The sequence below is a fragment of the Panthera tigris genome, chromosome E1 (genome assembly GCF_018350195.1).
Source record: "Panthera tigris isolate Pti1 chromosome E1, P.tigris_Pti1_mat1.1, whole genome shotgun sequence".
Lineage (NCBI taxonomy): Eukaryota > Metazoa > Chordata > Mammalia > Carnivora > Felidae > Panthera > Panthera tigris.
Genome location: NC_056673.1, coordinates 38101720 through 38121830, shown reverse-complemented (window position 1 = coordinate 38121830; position 20111 = coordinate 38101720). Strand labels below are relative to the sequence as shown.

General features: G+C 36.3%; 1 protein-coding gene across 5 annotated transcripts in view; it reads left to right on the top strand.

Moving 5' to 3' along the window:
- The window catches only part of FBXL20 (F-box and leucine rich repeat protein 20), a 95799-nt gene that overhangs the window by 62499 nt on the left and 13189 nt on the right, over nt 1-20111 (top strand). For all 5 annotated transcript variants that reach the window (XM_007085775.2, XM_042967832.1, XM_042967834.1 and 2 more), the window contains 6 exons: nt 3001-3055; nt 5380-5454; nt 7220-7314; nt 8683-8751; nt 17308-17403; nt 19357-19483. In XM_007085775.2, the coding sequence (XP_007085837.1) occupies nt 3001-3055; nt 5380-5454; nt 7220-7314; nt 8683-8751; nt 17308-17403; nt 19357-19483 (517 nt within the window). The remainder of the gene's footprint in view (nt 1-3000; nt 3056-5379; nt 5455-7219; nt 7315-8682; nt 8752-17307; nt 17404-19356; nt 19484-20111) is intronic.

The window sequence follows — 20111 nt, the reverse complement described above, 5'->3', positions numbered from 1 at the left end:
CGGATTAAACTATAAGAGCTCTCTATACATATTTGGTTATTAATGTGAACATAAAGACCATACATTCCACATTAATAAGTGGGTCAGAGTTGGCAAACACAACCTCCACAAGATCAGATCATCTTCAGCGTCTGAAATTAGGGCTGTGCTTTTTGTCTCCTTTTTAACTTGAATCTCAATGCAAAACTGCTCTTAAATAAGCCAGATGCATACCCCTGGCCGTAAAGAATAGAAAAACAAGTATCTCATGTGTTTTTGAAATGATTTTATTGTTACAGATCTGGAGAGGACACATCAGACAACTGGTCTTTTATCCAACTACTTACAGTTACCTAACCAAGATTATACTGATTAGAAATTATGCAGACCTAACCTATTCATATCTGGAAATCCCATGTAGCACACTAAACCATTGAGTTCCTCAGGTGTACAAGTAATCAGCTGCTTAATTATTAGCTAGACTAAGTTGACCAGGGAAGTTCTGTCTAAATGAAAAGCTCTATAGGAATGTTAATGAGACTGATTTTTTTTTTTTTTTTTTTTACTATGTTGAGCAACTGGCCATATCACCTTCTATGAACATTTTCCAAACAAAAGTCATCTTAGCTATGCTCTGTGGTATAGAATTTTGAGCAATTCATTAACCATTTGTTGACATGCTGGAAATAACTTATAATTTTGTCTTGAGGAAATAAAACTCAGTGCAAAAGTTAGGGTGGTGCTTTATTGGGGTGAAGTCATGGTTAGGCCTTTTATTTTCCATCAAAGGATGACAGATATACTTGTTCACTGATTTGAAGTACAGGGATCAATCATCAATCCACAACTAAGGATATTTCAGTTGTAGGACCTTATAAGAAATATAATCCTTGTGCTAATCTTATGAAAACTTAAGAGAAGTGATATTTATAGAAGATTGTCTGAAGGACATTCATGATTCCTTTAAGTATGCTATATTCTGTCTGTGGTGAGCACTGTAATTGACTTTCTAGCATCCACTTCAGCCCAGTTAATTAGTCTAAACCTGTCACAGTGATTGGTTAAGGCCTACGCCAATTTAGGCTAATGAGACCTGAGAAGAGGCTTTATTGCAGTATAAATGCCTGCCTATCTCTCCCCTCAGAGTGAACAAACACATGTTGATCCAGTATTTGCTGGTATCCATCCTGTGCCTATAAAGAAAAGAGCTTTTAGGACCAAGCTGATGCTGTTCCTAGCAGAATAAACAGAAAATTGCTGATGACATTGTGGATCCCCTAAATCAATTAACCTTGAGATGCAGGCAGCCTGTTCTTTGTATTTCCTTTTGTATGAAATAACCTCCCTTACGGTTTAAGCCCATCTCGGTTAGGGTTTCTATTACTTGTGGCCAAAAGCAACCTTGGATCAACTGGACTGTCAGAAGCATGCATTTTTATATACTATTATTTTGTTTTTAACTATTAGAAAGGTGCTACAAGATGTGACCATATGAAATCTGTGACTGAATTTGCTTTGGGACTTTATCCACCAAATCTAAGTAGACTCCTTTGAGAAATTTCTCTTAGAAAGTAGTGCTAGAGAGGCGCCTGGAGACTCAGTTGGTTAAGTGTCCCAATTTGGCTCAGGTCATGATTCACAGTTGGTGAGTTAGAGCCCCACATCGGGCTCTGTGCTGACAGCTCAGAGCCTGGAGCCTGCTTCGGATTCTGTGTCTCCCTCTCTCTCTGCCCCTCCCCCACTCACATTTTGTGTCTCTTACAAAATTAAATAAACATTTAAAAAAATTCTTAAAAAAAAAAAAGTAGTGCTAGAAAGAGCTCTGATTTTATGGTATAATGTATATGTTTCTTCTTTTCTGTTTAGAATATTATTTTGTTTATGCTACCAAGAAATTTAAAACTAAATGTGAGACTCCTCTATAGCAACTATGTAAACTCTTCCAAGGGCACATCTGTTTCCTTTCTGGCTTTGGTTTTCTACTTTAAAAAATATTTTTCATGGTCCTCATAGTTTATTTGTATTTATTATTATTTGCTCCTGATCCAAGCCATCTCAAGTACTCTGGAGACAAATTTAATAAATAAAAATAAAATGGATTCCAGCGTTATAGCTGACATACTGATTTGCATATAAGATTACGATATGCATGAAATATTGCTGACAGAGCCCCCCCAGGTGCCCAGAGAATTTATAAAATTCTTAAAGCAAAATTAACTTTAATTTACTTAAACCTTTAAAGCATATACTATATTACACTTGTTGCCACTTGCAAAAGAGTTTAGCTTATTATTCAGATTAAAATGACCTTTACAGGTGCTCATGAGTAAGGAGGGCTTTAAAAAGACACAACCCTTGCATTTATTGCCAGGATGCTCTGACCTGTTTTTACAGGTGGCTTCTAGTGTAGTGTAGTGTAGTGTAGTGTAGTGTAGTGTAGTGTAGTGTAGTGTAGGGAGTCACCACACTTTAAGCAAATCAATTATTTCCAATAACAATGCTTCAAAATAAATATTTAACCTCTGTAAGACTGAGTAAAATTCTAGGCAGTGTTTCTTGACATTAATGTGGTAAATGAGATTTATAATTTCCTAAATTAGAATTAGAGATTTAACATTTTATAGTCACTAATTTTTAAGAGTTACTCTATTATTTAATCTTTTTTCCCTCATAACCATAAAATTCTTTATAAAGTTATCCCTCCCCTAGCCCTCTTTTGGATAGCCAGAAGTGTGAAAATTATTTTTTTGCTTTTAACAAATTATAGCAGCTAGAAATATTTTATCATCCCTTGATGTAAGTAATTGAACTTGTATGGTACTTGTACGTACATTCTCAAGTAAAAGATTGCCCAGCGTTTTATATGGGCAGTATTAAGTTGTAAGTTGCTCCAGCTTTTGTGTTTGTTCAAAAGAACTTCTCTCTTTTCGTGCATGTATTAACATAGCCAAGTTATTTATAGGTAAAAATCAAGAGAAACTCATTTATCATATAATAAAGCTTGTCTCCCTCTCTTTTTAGGATATTTTCTTTTCTGGATGTTGTTACCTTGTGTCGCTGTGCTCAGGTCTCCAGGGTAAGAATGATTGATTTGATTATGGGGGAGATCTGTAGTAGGCAGATCATTTACTTCAGATGTTGTATGTTTCAGAGAATGTTATTTCATCCATGGCATTCCCAAACCCATGTAATTCTATAGTAAGATTCTACTATATGTCTCTACCAATTTTTTTTTTTTCTTTTTTTTCTGAGAGAGACGGGAGGGAGGGCAGAGAGAGAGGGAGAGAGAGAGAAAAATCTCAGGCTCCCCTCTGCTAGCATAGAGCTCAGTGCGGGGCTTGAACTCTACTCTGACATCGTGACCTGAGCTGAAATCAAGAGTCAGACACTTAACCAAGTGAGCCACCCAAGCTCCCCAGTTTTTTGGAACTCTTGACTATTTGTGTAATGTAAACAGGAAACATTTTCAAGGAAAAAGTATTATACATGCAAATCAAAAGGTTAGGCTCTCCTCTGAATTATAACAAAATAGTGTTTCATTAAGTTTTCCTAATTCATTTTATACACACACACACACACACACACACACACACACACACACACACATCCCACACACAGAGGCTCTTGAGAATCTAATTCTCATTTTTTCCCCCATATTACTTTCAATTATCAATTGTTTTCAGTTTCTCATATTATCAAAAGATAATAGTTAGAAATTAATTTGTTAAAAAACTATAGGGCATTCTCTAAGTTTTTTATTTCACTTAATTATCTATTTTTGTTAATTGACATTGTTTGACAAAACTGAAACGTCGTAATCTTACTGGCTGCTACTAATATAGAGTGGATTCTGTGTTGTGTTATGGGAAATTTGTTTTATGAACCATTCAACTCTCTTTTGTAATACAGATATATAATGATTAACTTAAAATGAATGAACACCTGCAGTCATCTTTTTTTTATAAGCTGGAAATGGCTTTTTGCTTTTTCGGTTAATAAACACTGAGAAACTACTGTGTATCAGACACAATCCTAGGTGCTGGATATATAACACGGTTCTATTATAAAGTATGGTTTTTATCTTTGTAGGTGTGTGCAGGTTTTCAAATAACCAACACTACTTCCCTCAAAATAACCCATAAAACTTACCATCAAAAATTCACGGTGTCTTGCTAACTTTAACGTAATTCTGCATCATAAAAACCTACTAAATCTGTGTATCAGCTACTTTGGAAACCATCAGCAGTATTCTGATGTTTTCTCTTCATGACTTTTTTGTCCCCTGTACTTGAGTGGTTGCTTTAGACATGGCTGGTACAAATGAATAGGGTTTCCTTAATATCTCTGTATGAAGCTGAGGTCATCATTGAGAAACAAAATACCCAGGCCAGTGTCTAAACATGTTTAGTTACAGGGTCTCATGTCACAAATGTTGATTTGAGTGAATTTTAATTGTTCTCATTTGTAGGTTTCTCTTCCCTATTATGTTTTAACTTAAAGGAAAGCACAACACCAATTTTCATTAAATGGAGACTTGGCACATCAGTAGTTATCCTGTTGTTCTCTGTACTTTAAGTAGTTAATGAATTTGTTCTTTTAAAAAAAGATTCTAGGGGTGCCTGAGTGGCACAGTCAGTTAAGCTTCCAACTTTGGCTTAGGTCATGATCTCATGGTTCGTGAGTTCAAGCCCCACAGGCTTTCTGCTGTCAGTGCAGAAGCTGCTTTGGATCCTCTGTCGCCCTCTCCCTCCCCTGCCCCCCACCCCCCCATCATGGAATCTAGCCCTGCTTAGGCCTGCTTAGGATTCTCTCTCTCCCTCTCTCTGCTCCTCCCCTGCTCACTTGCTTTGTCAAAATAAATAAATAAACTTAAAAAAAAAAAAGGGGGACTCTAGAAAGGAACCTGTCATGCACAGTTTCCTTTCTTGTATCTCAGTATTGACTCTGTTTCAGTGTGTTCCAGTAAGAGGTGATATGCTAAGTTTATAACTCAACAGTACTAAGACTTTTGTTTATACTTTAATAGGGAAAACTTTTAAAGGCTTTCTCATTAAAATACGGAATGATCCACACAAATTAGAAACTAAATCTTCCAGTTAGAAAAAGAGTTTCTGATTAGGATACTTATCACAACCTGTCCTTTCCCAGCTCCCCCCAACCTCCCACCCCACCCCAGCTGCTAGTTTCTATACCCACTCATTTTTGAGATAATCTAATTGGGTAAACTATGAATCAGAAATAGGACAGACCTTTTGGGAGTTAATGGTGGTGGGCGTGGGATGGGGGGGTGCTGAGAAATTTTTTGGTCAATTTCAATCATTAGTTTGAATTGTGAACTTGCATATTGTTGATTTCCCCCCTTGAGCTTCTGCTCATTTTGTCTCTTTTTCTTCAAAACAGGCCTGGAATGTTCTGGCTCTGGATGGCAGTAACTGGCAGCGAATTGACCTGTTTGATTTCCAGAGGGATATTGAGGTATAATTATGTGGTGTGTGGCCCCATTTCTCATGTTAGAATGTAATTACAGCATGGAACAGATTAGCCCCAACCATATAAATCTCCTTTCCCTGGAGAGAGAAACTATTAATTTCAGTGCATCTGAACTTCATGGGAACTTGCAATGTTCCCAACAGCTTGCTCAGTTTTTGAGAATAAGCAGAACTATTTTACTTATAGAATACTAAGTTATTTAGTATTAATAGGACTACAATTTTTTGTTTTTATTTTTGTGGTGGAAATGTGAACACATTTGCTCATTGTAAGGAAGTCTTTTTATATTTTCTTATTGAAGAATGAGTAGACTTAACAGTTTGTTGGGGGATGATATTTGCATAAATTCTTGAGATGAGCATTTTGGTTTTTTGGGAGCCTACAGACAGTTTTTGTGGAGAACAAAAAAAGAATAAAGCCAAATCATTTAATGAATTATTTTCCCCTTCTCACTTTTCCCCTGTATTTCATCTTAGTATAGCCTATTATCTCTAAACTGGAGAAGGATAATGGCTTAAGCCTAAAATTATCTTAACATGAACCTGAGTTCGGTGGTCCTTGGTTTTTTTGTCAGGAGAAATAATAGCTTCCTAATTTGTTATAAGAATAAAATAAGATTTAGATTTAGATTAAAAAAAATTTTTTTTATAAGTTGCAGTGAAACTTGTGGATCCATATAAGAAGTTTTTAGGGGCACCTGAATGACTCAGTCAGTTAAGTGTCCGACTCTTGCTTTCAGCTCAGGTCATGATCTCACAGTTTGTATGATCGAGTCCCATAGCAGGCTCTGTACTTTTCTCTCCCTCTTCCTCTGCCATTCAAGCTTTCTCTCTCTCTCTCTCTCTCTCTCTCTCTCTCTCTCTCTCTCTCAATAAATAAATAAATAAATAAATAAATAAATAAATAAATAAATAAATAAATAAGCAAGCAAGCAAGCGCTTAAAAAAATAGAAAAAAGGGGTGCCTGGGTGGCTTAGTCGGTTAAGCATCTGACTTCAGCTCGGGTCATGATATCAAGGTTTATGAGTTCAGGCCCTGCGTTGGGCTCTGTGTTGACAGCTCAGAGCCTGGAGCCTGCTTTGGATTCTGTGTCTCCCCCTCTCCCTCTGCCCTGACCACTCTGTCTCTCAAAAATAAACATTTAAAAAAAAATAGAAAAAAAAAGCTTTTAAAAAGCCTCACATGAATTTACCGTTATACACAGAACGTTCCATTTCTACAGAAAGTGCTTTTAAAATAATAGCCACTGACATTATGCAGGATTCTTATATTTTTCACAGTTGTCTACTCTTCATGGATATAAATGTTTAAAGCAACATGGCCCAGAGAATCATTCAGCAAGCTTTTGATAAGTGTCCATTGAGTCTCTGCTGTGTTCAGAGTACTCTAGTAACACTTTGGAGAGGATTCAGAAATAATCAAGGAAGCTAATGTCCTTCAGTAGCTGCAGTTTGACCAGTAGAGCAGCCTACATTAACATAGTGGCATAAAACTACAGAACTACAGAGAACCATTTCCTCAACTAGAGAGTGCCTTACAAATTGAACAAAATAAACAAATAGGGTTTGAGCCTGTTTGGGGTAGATAAGTTAATCAGGAAAGCTTTCTCAAATAAGTTGACATTTCTTTATTGAATTAATTAAGTTTTTAAATCAAGTAGAAGCCTTTGTTTATAGATTATTAAAAATGATGTGTTCTCTTCAGAAACAATGTGGTGGCTTATTTTTGTTTACCTGTTTTTTCTTTACAGGGCCGGGTAGTGGAGAATATTTCAAAACGATGTGGGGGCTTTTTACGAAAGTTAAGTCTTCGTGGGTGTCTTGGAGTAGGAGACAATGCATTAAGGTAAGAACATGACTATTGATTAACTGATCTTCTTGAATAAGTAAAGAACAGCACCATCTCACCCAGAAAAAGCTAAAGTAATTTTGTGTATTCTTAAGCTATTCTGAAGCCAAACATACACATATTATTTATAGCACAAAAATATCCAGTACTGGGATGTATGGTTTTGAGAATAAAACAAGAACAAATACCTCCTGCCAAAAGCCAGATTCCTCATATCATAAATGATTCTTTTGGAGTCTTGAGTAAAAATTGTTCTTAATTTGTTAACTCAAAGGTAGGGTAATTGTAACCTTGGTCAACAAAAAGATCAATGTTTAAAAGTTTGTGGTTACCCGAAAAACAAATAATCCAGTGAAGAAATGAGCAGAAAACATGAATAGACACTTCTCTAAAGAAGACATCCAGATGGCCAACAGGCACATGAAAAGATGCTCAGCGTCGCTCCTCATCAGGGAAATACAAATCAAAACCACACTCAGATATCACCTCACGCCAGTCAGAGTGGCCAAAATGAACAAAGCAGGAGACTATAGATGCTGGAGAGGATGTGGAGAAATGGGAAGCCTCCTGCACTGTTGGTGGGAATGCAAACTGGTGCAGCCACTCTGAAAAACAGTGTGGAGGTTTCTCAAAAAATTAAAAATAGAGCTACCCTATGACCCAGCAATAGCACTGCTAGGAATTTACCCAAGGGATACAGGAGTGCTGATGCATAGGGGCACTTGTACCCCAGTGTTTATAGCAGCACTCTCAACAATAGCCAAATTGTGGAAAGAGCCTAAATGTCCATCAACTGACGAATGGATAAAGAATTTGTGGTTTATATACACAATGGAATACTACGTGGCAATGAGAAAGAATGAAATATGGCCTTTTGTAGCAACATGGATGGAACTGGAGAGTGTGATGCTAAGTGAAATAAGTCATACAGAGAAAGACAGATAACATGTGTTTTCACTCTTATGTGGATCCTGAGAAACTTAACAGAAGTCCATGGGGGAGGGGAAGAAAAAAAAAAAAAGAGGTTAGAGAGGGAGAGAGCCAAAGCATAAGAGACTCTTAAAAACTGAGAACAAACTGAGGGTAGATGGGGGGTGAGAGGAAGGGGAGGGTGGGTGATGGGTATTGAGGAGGGCACCTTTTGGGATGAGCACTGGGTGTTGTATGGAAACCAATTTGACAATAAATTTCGTGTTAAAAAAAAATAAAAATAAAAGTTTGTGGTTGAAAATGAATTTATTTTCATAATTGTGAGTTACTTTTGTATCAACATCCAATATTACCAATAATATCTTTTATTATTTTTTGTAATGCTTAAAATTGTGGCTATTTTGTTTCAAACCTTTAACTTTCTTCCCTGTAAAGGACCTTTGCACAAAATTGTAGGAACATTGAAGTACTGAATCTAAATGGGTGTACGAAGACTACAGATGCGTAAGTATTTTATGTTTTAGAGGGGTGAATCATAGCCCCTTGTTTCCTGCCTATGCTAGCTTTAAATGTGGGCCATTAAATATATTTAGCAAATTTCATTTTGACCTTACAGAGGAAAGATATTTTGAAAGGAGAAAACATTAAAATAGAAATGGCATAAGAAACTAGTTTTCGAATCTGACCCAAATCCTATCTTGATATTTAAAGTGAAACTTAAAAATTGGAGTCCGTGTGTATGCAGTAGGGATACTAATACTAGAAATTACTAGGACTACTTATGTTTCAAGAAGATACTAGTAGCTTTCATTCAAAAGGCAGAGTAAACCAATAATTCTGTAAAAAGATAGAAAATCTTAAATACGTATGAAACAACTTGTGATCATCGATACTGAGAGCATTTGTTAAATGATCCTTTAAATGTGCTATGTCTGTGTCAGGTACAGTATAAATGGAATAAAACAGTTGTTCATCCTTGAGAGCTTACTGTCACAGACCTAATAGATGTGGAAGGTAGACATAAAAAACATTCAGCCCCTGCCCTGCCCTGCCCAATTCAGTCCCAGGTTATCTATTGGTGATGATATGTATCAAATAACATTTAAATATTATATAGGGAAATTGTTGCCTGTTATGAGATGAAGTGAAGCCATTGAGGAAACATGTTTATACAGGGAGGGGGCCAGGATTATTTAGTGAATGTTCCTGTTCGGAAAGGCCTCATGAAAGAGATGGGATCTTTAGAATTGAAACAGAGGGTACAGATTGTTTATTTTAGTACTTTCTTTGAGGTCACAACATTATTAACTTTTACTAAAAAAAAATGTCTGAAAGACAAAAACTATGGTTATTCTACTGTGGTTATTCTAACAAGTGTTATTTCTGTGGATTGATTTGACCTTTAACATGAGTAACATATCTAACTCCTCCCCCAACCATGACTTTATACCAGTAGCCCTCCGTTTACTTTAGATAAATTACCTGTTTATTTTTTTCTTTTGAATACTTAATATTCAGAGATTGAAATTTTGGCTACTTTGGTAAAAATAAAAGTGACATATAATTTACACTAAGAATAATTTTCTAAGAATCGATTCTATGTACCAAAGATAAACTGACAAAAATGTAGTACAATTTATGTGCAAAGCTATTCATTTTTACTGTTTGTAATAACAAATACTACATTATTTTCAATAGCAAAATATGGGAAAGAACCCAAATATCAATCAGTAGAGGACTGTTAAATCAAAGGAATGAGGAGAGTATATAGTATTCTGGAATGATCTCTAGGACATACTGTTTAAGTTAAGGAAGCAAACTGCAGAGGAGTTTGTATAAGATACTTTTTGCAGAGCCAGTAAATACCCGTGTTTACTTATATTTTCAAAAAGAAACAATTTAAAGATTATAAAAATGAGTAAAAATGGTCACCTGTGGGTAAGAGAATAAACACAGACAGGGATGAAAGGAAGACTCTGAAGTATCAGGTTTTGTAGTTTTCCTTTAATAGCTATGTAAATGTTTTACATACATAATTAAAATATGAATTAAGTCAAAAAGAAATCAAAGCAGTCCCTAAAAATTGAAAACAAAATAAAACACATGAACCCAATCATATCAAGTTGGAGCTATAACCACACAGAGAGAAATTACTTCTACTGACTTTTGATTTCTTTTTTTTAAGGTGTTTTTTTTTTTTTTACACTTGATTTTAGCCTAAAGGCCAAGAAGCAATAAGTTTTTTGGGTTTTTTTTTTTTTTAATGTTTATTTATTTTTGAGAGAGTGCACAAGCTGGGAGGGGCAGAGAAAGAGGGAGACATATGGTCTGTGTGTCGACAGTGGCACTTGAACTCACAAACCGTGAGATGACCTGAGCTGAAGTTGGATGCTTAACTGATTGAGCCACCCAGGCACCCCTCTTTTTTTTTTTTTTTTTTTTTTTAAGTTTTATTTATTTATTTTGAGAGAGAGACAAAGAGAGCACAGTGGAGAGGGGCAGACAGAGAGAGAATCCCAAGCAGGCTCTACACTCCATGCAGAGCCCAATGCAGGGCTCAAACCCACAAAGTGAACTGTACAATCATGACCTGAGCCAAAATCAAGAGTCAGATAAATGCTTAACCGATTGAGCCACTCCAGCGCTCTGACTTTTATTTCTTATGAAAGTTTTAAATATATACCAAAGTAGACAAAACAGTGTACTGAACACATCACCCACCTTCAAATTGATAATTGAGAAATTACCACTTGATGGTCAGTCTTGTGTCATCTATATCCCCAAATTTTTCTTACTTTGAAAAAAGTCCTAGACATCATATTATTTTAATCTGTAAGCATATATTTCTAAAAGATAAAAGCTTTTAACATAAGCATGTTAATTTTATCACTCCTATAAAAAAACTTAATATCTTAAAATCATCAAATAACCACTGGCCAGTTCAGATTTTTGCTGCTTCTAGTGACTTCAGAAACACAATATTTTAAGCATCATATATAAGAAAAAAGACACAAACTTTAAAAAGCAAAAATGGAGACTTCTGCTTCTGCCATGACAATAAATGCCCTCCTGCCATAAACAACTGTAAAACTGTACAAAACATATCAAAGAACCAGTTTCAGATGTTGGACAATATGCAGCACAGGACTGAGCAATTAGGTGGGCCCTATGACCACCCTGGCTTTCTGCCTGGTGGTGTTTTCCAGATGATGGTATAAGGAGAAAGAACCCAAACGGAGAATAAGGTTCTGGCTGATTTGAAGAATAAGAGATCAGAGTTCAGGAAGACAAAAGTGGCTGGAATTTTTATCTTAAGATGGGAGAACTACTCAAAAAGGCTACAGAAATCTACATTGATCTGGCTGAATAGTAAGCTATAAATGGACGTATTGAGACCCCACGAAGCTGGGTAGAAAACATCTAAAAGGAAGGAACAATTACCAGGAAACTGTAAACTGAGAAATTGCCAGAGCTTAGGTAAGGCTGAGAGAAGTTCAAAATGAAGAATGTTCATTGAATACCTTGGGGTATTTAATAGAGACTTCAGAAAGGTCACGCCTTTGTAGTAAAGCTAGACTGGACCTGTCCCAGTAAAGGTTAAAAGAAAAAATTCAGGGTCAAATTGATCCATACCTAATTTAGCTGCCTGCCAAGTTGACATTCCTTTAAAGAAGACAACAAAGCATGGGGTGCCTGGGTAGCTCAGTGGTTAAGTGTCCAGCCCTTGATTTTGGCTCAGGTCATGATCTCATGGTTGTGAGATCAAGCCCTGCATTGGAATGCTCTCTCCCTCTCTCCCTCTGTCTCTCTCAAAATAAATAAACTTTAAAAATAAAGACAACAAAGCCTAGACACTCAGCATACAGAATTTCCAGCATTCAATGAAAATTACAAGACATGCAAAAAAGCATGAAATGATACCAGAAGAAAAACCAGTCAATAGTAACAGGTCCAGAAATGACAGAGGTTATAAAATTGACCAATAAAAAGGGTTTAAAAATAGCAAGTACAAACATGCTCAAGAATTTGTGCAAAAACTTAAAGATAATATGGAGATTGAAGTAAAAGCATGAGAGAGGGTATACTATTACAATCACTAATCACAGGAAACTTGGAATGGTTAGTAACATGAGATGATGTAAACTTCAGGAAAAGTGTAGATGGAAAAGATACTAGAAAGTAAATGACAAATCAAGTAGACCAAAAAACAGTAAAGCTCTAGAAGACTTGAGCAACAGTGTCAATGAACTTGTCCTAATTGACACTTAAACAGAATGCTATACCAGAAAGCATCAGAGTAAGTGTTCTTTTCAAGTGCACTTAGAATATTTAGTGAGACACACCAAATAATGGACCATAAAAATTTTTTCAGTGAATTTAGGATTGAAATCATAGTGAGTGTAGTGCCATGTCCTCAACAGAATTAAAGTAGAAATGAGTAACATTTCTTGAAATTTTGAAAGTTAAATATTATCCTTCAGAATAACATGGGTCCACAATTTCTTTATCCATTCATCAGTTGATGGACATTTAGGTTTATATACACAATGGAGTACTACGTGGCAATGAGAAAGAATGAAATATGGCCCTTTGTAGCAACGTGGATGGAACTGGAGAGTGTTATGCTAAGTGAAATAAGCCATACAGAGAAAGACAGATACCATATGTTTTCACTCTTATGTGGATCCTGAGAAACTTAACAGAAGTCCATGGGGGAGGGGAAGGAAAAAAAAAAAAAGGTTAGAGTGGGAGAGAGCCAAAGCATAAGAGACTCTTAAAAACTGAGAACAAACTGAGGGTAGATGGGGAGTGGGAGGGAGGGGAGGGTGGGTGATGGGTATTGAGGAGGGCACCTTTTGGGATGAGCACTGGGTGTTGTATGGAAACCAATTTGACAATAAATTTCATATATTGGAAAAAAAAAAAAAAGTAACATAGGTCCAAGAATAGATTACAAAGAAAACTAGAAAATATGTTTTGCTGTGTGATAATGAAAACATAATGTTTGAAACTTGTGGGCTATTCCAAAGGCAATACTTTAGAGAAAAATGTAGTTTCAAATGCTTATGTTAGAAAAGAAAGGTTTAAAATAGAGGATCTAGGGGTTCATCGCTGGCTCAGTTGATAGAGCATGTGACTCTTGACCTCGGGGTGGTGAGTTCAAGCCCCACGTTGAGTACAGAGATTACTTTTTAAAAAATTAGATATCAACAAAATAGGAAACAAAAACAGTACTGAAACCAAAAGCTGGTTTCTTGGGAGGAAAAAAACCCCAAATTGACAGACTCAGACGAAGAAAATAAAAGAGAAGACCTAGATTATCAAGGAGAGCACTAAATATTTTACCTGAAAGACAGATTAAGACAATCTGAATAGATCAGTAACAAGTTCAGTGAATAATTGAAAAGAATCCCATAAAGAAAAGCCCAGGCCCAGATGTCTTCACTGGTGAATTCCATCAAATATTTAAAGAAGAGGGGCACCTGGATGGCTCATTTGGTTAAGCATCTGATTCTTGATTTCGGCTTAGGTCATGGTCTCACAGTGGTGAGATCTAGCCCCACGTGGGGTTCCATGCTAATCGTGGAGACTGCTTGGGATTCTCTCTCCCTCTCTCCTTCTCTCCTTCTCCTTCCTCCACCCCCCAAAATAAATAAAAAAATAAACATTAAAAAATATTTACAGAAGAAATAGCAGTTTTCAAACTGATTCATAAAATGAAATAGGAAGTATTTCATAACTCATTTTATGAGGCCAGTATTTTTCTGATACCAAAGACATCACAATAAAAGGAAATCTAATTGTTCTTTCTCAGAAACAGAGCCACAAAAATACCTGACAGAATTTTAGCAAACTAAATCCCGCAACATAAGAAAGGATTTGGAATCATAACCAAGCAGGATTTATCCCAGAAATACAAGTGTGGCTTAATATTTGAAAATCAATTAAATATAATATCTCATAATAATTAGTAGAATAAAGTAGAGGTCAGTAGACTTTCTGAACAGGGCCAGATAAGTAAATATTTTTAGGGCTTCATTGGCCATACAGTCTCTGTCACAGCACCCAACCCTGCCAATATGTTTTACAAAGGCAGCCATAGAGTATACATAAACAATTAAGCATAAGTGTGCTCCAATAAAGCTTTATTTCTGTACAATGAGATTTGAATTTCATGTAAGTTTCACATGTCACAAGATCTTTAAAAATTTTTTTTCAACCCTTTGAAAACATCAAAACCATTCTTGACTTGTGAGCCATATAAAAACGGGCAGCTAGTGAGATTTACTGCCCCTTGGAATAAAGGACAGGAACTACATGATCATCTCAGTGTGTGGTGGCCTCTAACATGGCCCCCAAATAACCCCTGACTCCTAGTACTCACACCCTTATGTAATCTTTCTCCATGAACGTGGACTGGACCTAGTGACTCATTTCTAACAATAGAATATTGCAAAAGAGATTGGATGTCACTTTGGAGGTTAAGTACCAAAGACTGTGATTCTGTCTTGCTCTGCTTTCTCTCAGGGCTGTGGCTCTGGAGGAAGCAGCCTGCCCTGTTGTGAGTAGCTCTGTGGAGAGGTCCATGTAGCAAGGAACTTAAGGTGTGGCCAGCAGCCAGCAAGGACCTGAAACCTATCAAAAACCAAATGAGTGAGCTTGGAATTGGATCTGCTGAGGTCTGCCAACAGCCACCTAAAATAAGCTTGGAAGGGAATTTGCACCCAGTTAACCTTTGAGATGAATGCAACTGTGACCAAGACCTTAATTGCAGCCTGTGAGACATCCTGAGTCAGAGGCACCCTGCTAAAGCTGCCTGTGCCTGTATTCCTGACCCACAAAAACCATGCGATAATAAATGTTGTTTTAAGCTGCTCAGTTTGGGGAGTAAATTGTTAAGTAAGAGTAGATAATTAATACATCATCGGATACAGAAAAAAAATACATGGCAAATCCAACACCTATTTGTGATAAAAAAATTCTCAACAAACTAGAAATAGAAGGGAGTTTACTCAATCTGGTCAAAACCATCTATGAAAAACCTGCTGCTAACATCATACTTAATGATGAAAGACTTTACCCTAAGGTCAAGACCAAGGTAAAGATGTTCCATGTCACCATTTCTGCCAACATTCTGTTGGAGATTCTAGCCAATGCAGTAAGCTTGAAAGAAGAACAAGAAAGAAAGAAAGAAAGAAAGAAAGAAAGAAAGAAAGAAAGAAAGAAAGGAAGGAAGGAAGGAAGGAAGGAAGGAAGGAAGGAGGGAGGGAGGGAGGAAGAAAACTGACAGGAAAGAAGTAAACCGTGTTTATTCACAGATAACATAATTCTAAAAGAAGTGCTTGAAAAGAGCAAAACATTACTGAAAGAAATTAAACACCTGTATTAAAAGTATACAGAGAACTCTTACAATCAATAATAGGCAATCCAGTTAAAGATTGGGCTAAACACTTGGGTAGATTTTCACCAAGGAAAGAGATGAATGGCTAATAAGCACAAGAAAGGGTGTTTGTTGCACAATTGCACAATAAAACCACAGTGGGATTACAATCCATACCCCCTAACATGACTATAATGAAAAAGAGAATGCCAAGTATTGGCAAAGATGTGGAGAAACTGGGGCATTCATGCATTGCTGGTAGGAATGTAAAATAGTACAGCCACTTTGGAAAATAGTGTGGTGGTTTCTTAAAAAGTCAAACATAAACATAGTGTAGGACCTAGCAATGCTAATCCTAGGCATCTACCCGGAAAAAATGGAAACATAGGTCCATACAAAGACCTAAGACACATATCTGCCAAATAGAATGTACAACTCTTATTTGGGTCCTAATTTGAACAGGTCACGTTGACGAAGGCATTTATAAGACAATTAGGGAAACTTGGACAGTCAGGTTATCAGATATTAAGGAATTAAAGTCATTATCCGTTAGAAAGATGTCCTGAAATATTTATAGGTGAAATAGTATGTCTGGGATTTGCTTTAATTTTTTAATTTTTTTTAACGTTTATTTATTTTTGAGACAGAGAGAGACAGCATGAACAGGGAAGGGTCAAAGAGAGAGGGAGACACAGAATCTGAAACGGCTCCAGGCTCTGAGCTGTCAGCACAGAGCCCGATGAGGGGCTCAAACTCACAGACCGTGAGATCATGACCTGAGCCGAAGTCAGACGCTTAACCGACTGAGCCACCCAGGCGCCCCTGGGATTTGCTTTAAAATACTGAAGCAAAAAGCAGAGGAAAATAGATGAAATAGAAATAGTAGAATGTTAATAAATGTCAAAGCTTAACGATGGTACAAGTGCATTCTGTATTCACTCTTGTGTATATTTGAAATTTTCCATAAGAAGTTAGAAAAATTAAACTGAGAACTTGACTACTGTGGAAAAAGAGCCTTTAAGAAATTCATAAAGGGGGGGTGGGGAAAGAAATTCATAAAGGGGCACCTGGCTGGTCAGTCAGTGGAACATGTGACTCTTGATCTGAGGGTCATGAGGTCAAGCCCCACATTGAGGGAAGAGATTACTTTTTAAAAAAATCATGAAGGCAAGTAGGTAATAATATTACATAACTTAGCTTGTTTGACCCCAATACTGGTCCTTTACAGTTGCAGAAATCCAACCATTTCATACTGCCACGTAAAAGGTTATCTTAAGCAGAGATTTAAGTGAAAGAGCAGAGACAGAGCTTTCAGTCTTCATGTTGCACCACTTGCTAGCAAGTACTAGCTAGCTTTCTGGTATTTCTGTATTTGCAAAATGCATATAGGTCTCTTATCAGCACAGAGTAGTTTGCTGTTAAACATTTCCAAATGAGAATCAAGCACCATGATCCCCTCATGCAAACGCTCATACACAGCACAGCCTTTCTTCTTTGCGAATGGCACCTGCCTCTTCCTCAGCATGAAAGATCCCAGGATTTACAGCTGCTTTTATTTGGGGTATGGAAATTTTATAGTTCTTATGTACAGACACATGTTTAATGAGAATCGTGCATGATTGACTAAAGATGCGTTCCTATTTGTTTATTCATTATTTTCTCCTTTTTCCATTTTTCAGTACATGTACTAGCCTTAGCAAGTTCTGTTCCAAACTCAGACACCTTGACTTGGCTTCCTGTACATCAATAACAAACATGTCTCTTAAGGCTCTGAGGTAAATGTCTTCTACCAAGAATGTCCAATAATCAGAACAAATATACTTATTTTTTATTTCAAATAACTGAATTAAAGTTGGAATTGAAGGAAACTATGTTTTATGGATATGTACTATAGTTCAGAATAGATTTTTTGTTTTATCACTTGCCCAAATTACAGGACACATCCAGGTGAAATGACTAGAGGTAACTAGGATTTCTGAACAGACTGGCACAACTTCTACATGAATGATTTGATTTTTATGAGGGCTTGATCCCCCCCCCCCCCCCCAAATGCCACATATCATTATAGCTTAGTGGCTTAGTGATTAAAGCAGCACTCTGGAGCCAGGTGATTAACCAAGTACTTCAAACAAATATAACCCTCCTGAGTTGTTCCTTTCTATCTCATAGTGCCGTTAGGATTAAACAGTATTATTATTATTTGATAGTATTAGGCCAAATCGTGTAAAGTTGCCAGTATTTAACAACTTTTGTCTTATAAAAATGACGGCCTCATGTAGTTCAACCTAATATATATAAAGCGCTTAGAGTTTCTGGCATACAGTAAGCGCTTGATAAGTTTTGTTTTAATGTTAATGTATTTTTAAAGTACATTACAGAAAATGTACCTTAAAAGGAAGGTGAAATGCTCATTCTCTTTGTAAGTTTACTATTTTATCAGCCTGTTATAAATAATTATAGCCCCATGTATTGGTTATGTTCATGAATAGTAAAAATTAAGCTATTAAAAGAAATGTAGATTTAGTTGAGTGTAAGTAATCTAAAAATATGACTTCCTCTAGACTTTTCCTTATGAATATTGAATATATGCATTTAAGGCCATTTGCCATGTAGGATGATAAATAGGATAATATAACAACACTTACAGTTTACAAAATATTTTCACATAAATGATTTCATTTATTTCAAAACCTTGTGGGGCAGATAGGACAGACACTTTATAGTTAAGAAAGTCTTAAAACATTTTTTAATGCCAGGTACTGTGATTTAACCATAAGATGTAAGTAAATAAGGTATCGTTGCTGCCCTTAAGCTGCTCAGAGCCTAGTGGGAGAAAAAATAAACAGTATGATAAGTTCTGTTATAGAAGTGAGTGCATCCATTTGAGGAGAACATAGGAGGGGCTATGGCTGATCTTAGATTAAGAGGAGTTCAGGCCGGTTTCCTAAAGTGACTTGCCTGAAGTCACACTATTTAATGCTGAAGAATGAACTTGAACCAAGATCCTCTGCCTTCGTTTTATAAAACAATTAAAGCAGCATTTTCCTAAGAATGTCCTAGAACTTGAGATTCTTCCATAGTTCAAGTGAGAAATGAAAGACGAAACTAATATTTGATATAAGGCAGAGATCGAACACAATATATCCTAAATTCAGCCTGTGGAAGCAGTACTCCAGATACTTCACAGATAAGGAAAATTTATAGATCTTTTGTATTTTTTACATAAAAATGTAAATGTCCTCATTATTACTTTGATAAGTAATAGAATTATTTGATAAAGAATCTGAATCTAAACTCTTCACTAATTACTTTGTTAACTTGAACAGGTCACTTAATTCCCATTTACTTTCCAGATCTTTTAAAGATGTGATAAGTGCAAAAAGAATATGTTTGGAAAGGATAAACCTCCATAACAGTCTAACATATCTGAAAAACAATATTGTGCTTTGTGCTTACTAGTTTAGCTGGATTTAAGAGAGCCCCTGTAGTGATATAGTCCCACGTGAACACCACAAGTGTTGATAAATATGCTTTGTTGTTTTTGTTGTTGTTGTTGTTGTTGTTGTTGTTGGTTGACTATATTCTAAATCTATGTTAAGTAAATATATTCTTAGGGGAGAACATGGGACTGTAGCCATTCCCCTGACTAAATAGCCAATAAAATGAGACTTTGGTACCTTTGGAATTGGGTTTAGTCATATGTTTGTTTCATTTTGTTTTGTCCTAAGTGAGGGATGTCCACTGTTGGAGCAATTAAACATTTCCTGGTGTGACCAAGTAACCAAGGATGGCATCCAAGCACTAGTGAGAGGCTGTGGGGGTCTCAAGGCCTTATTCTTAAAAGGCTGCACACAGGTAATACTCCATGTAGTGCTTGTGAATGTTAGAAGAACCATGGACTTCGTAGGCAGTCCAAAGATATTGGCTTGAGGAACATGTAGTTGTATATTATTGGCCAAAGATACATACTTACCAAATACTAAAATGTTTTCCTTAGAGTAAAAAAAACCTAAGAGTTAACATCTGACCAAAGAAATTTATGAGGGGAGGCAAGATGAGGAGAAAAAAATCACACCACGCATCCACCTCAGGCAAGAAGGGTCTCTTGCAACTTAATCTGAAAAGGAAACTTGCCATGTTGTCATTCATTGTCTGAGACCTTAAACTGGAGAGGCAAGGAAGCCAGCCTTAGCAATTTCGCTGGTTGTTTAACTACCAGGTTAAATGTGCCAAATATACAGAACCTACATTTTACAGTGTTGATGTTTACTTCCTGCCAGTCACATTACAAATCCCAACATATTTTGTCATTAAAAATTTTTGCTATCTTCATATTTTACTGTGGAAAAAAAATAAGGAATTGACATGGCAGTGTCTGGAAGGAAATAATCAAAAGTGAGTTTAGAAGTGATTGACAAAGTAGGGCTAGGCTCTTAAGAAATTATTTTACTAATGCTTACTGAAACCATACCTTGGATGCCGT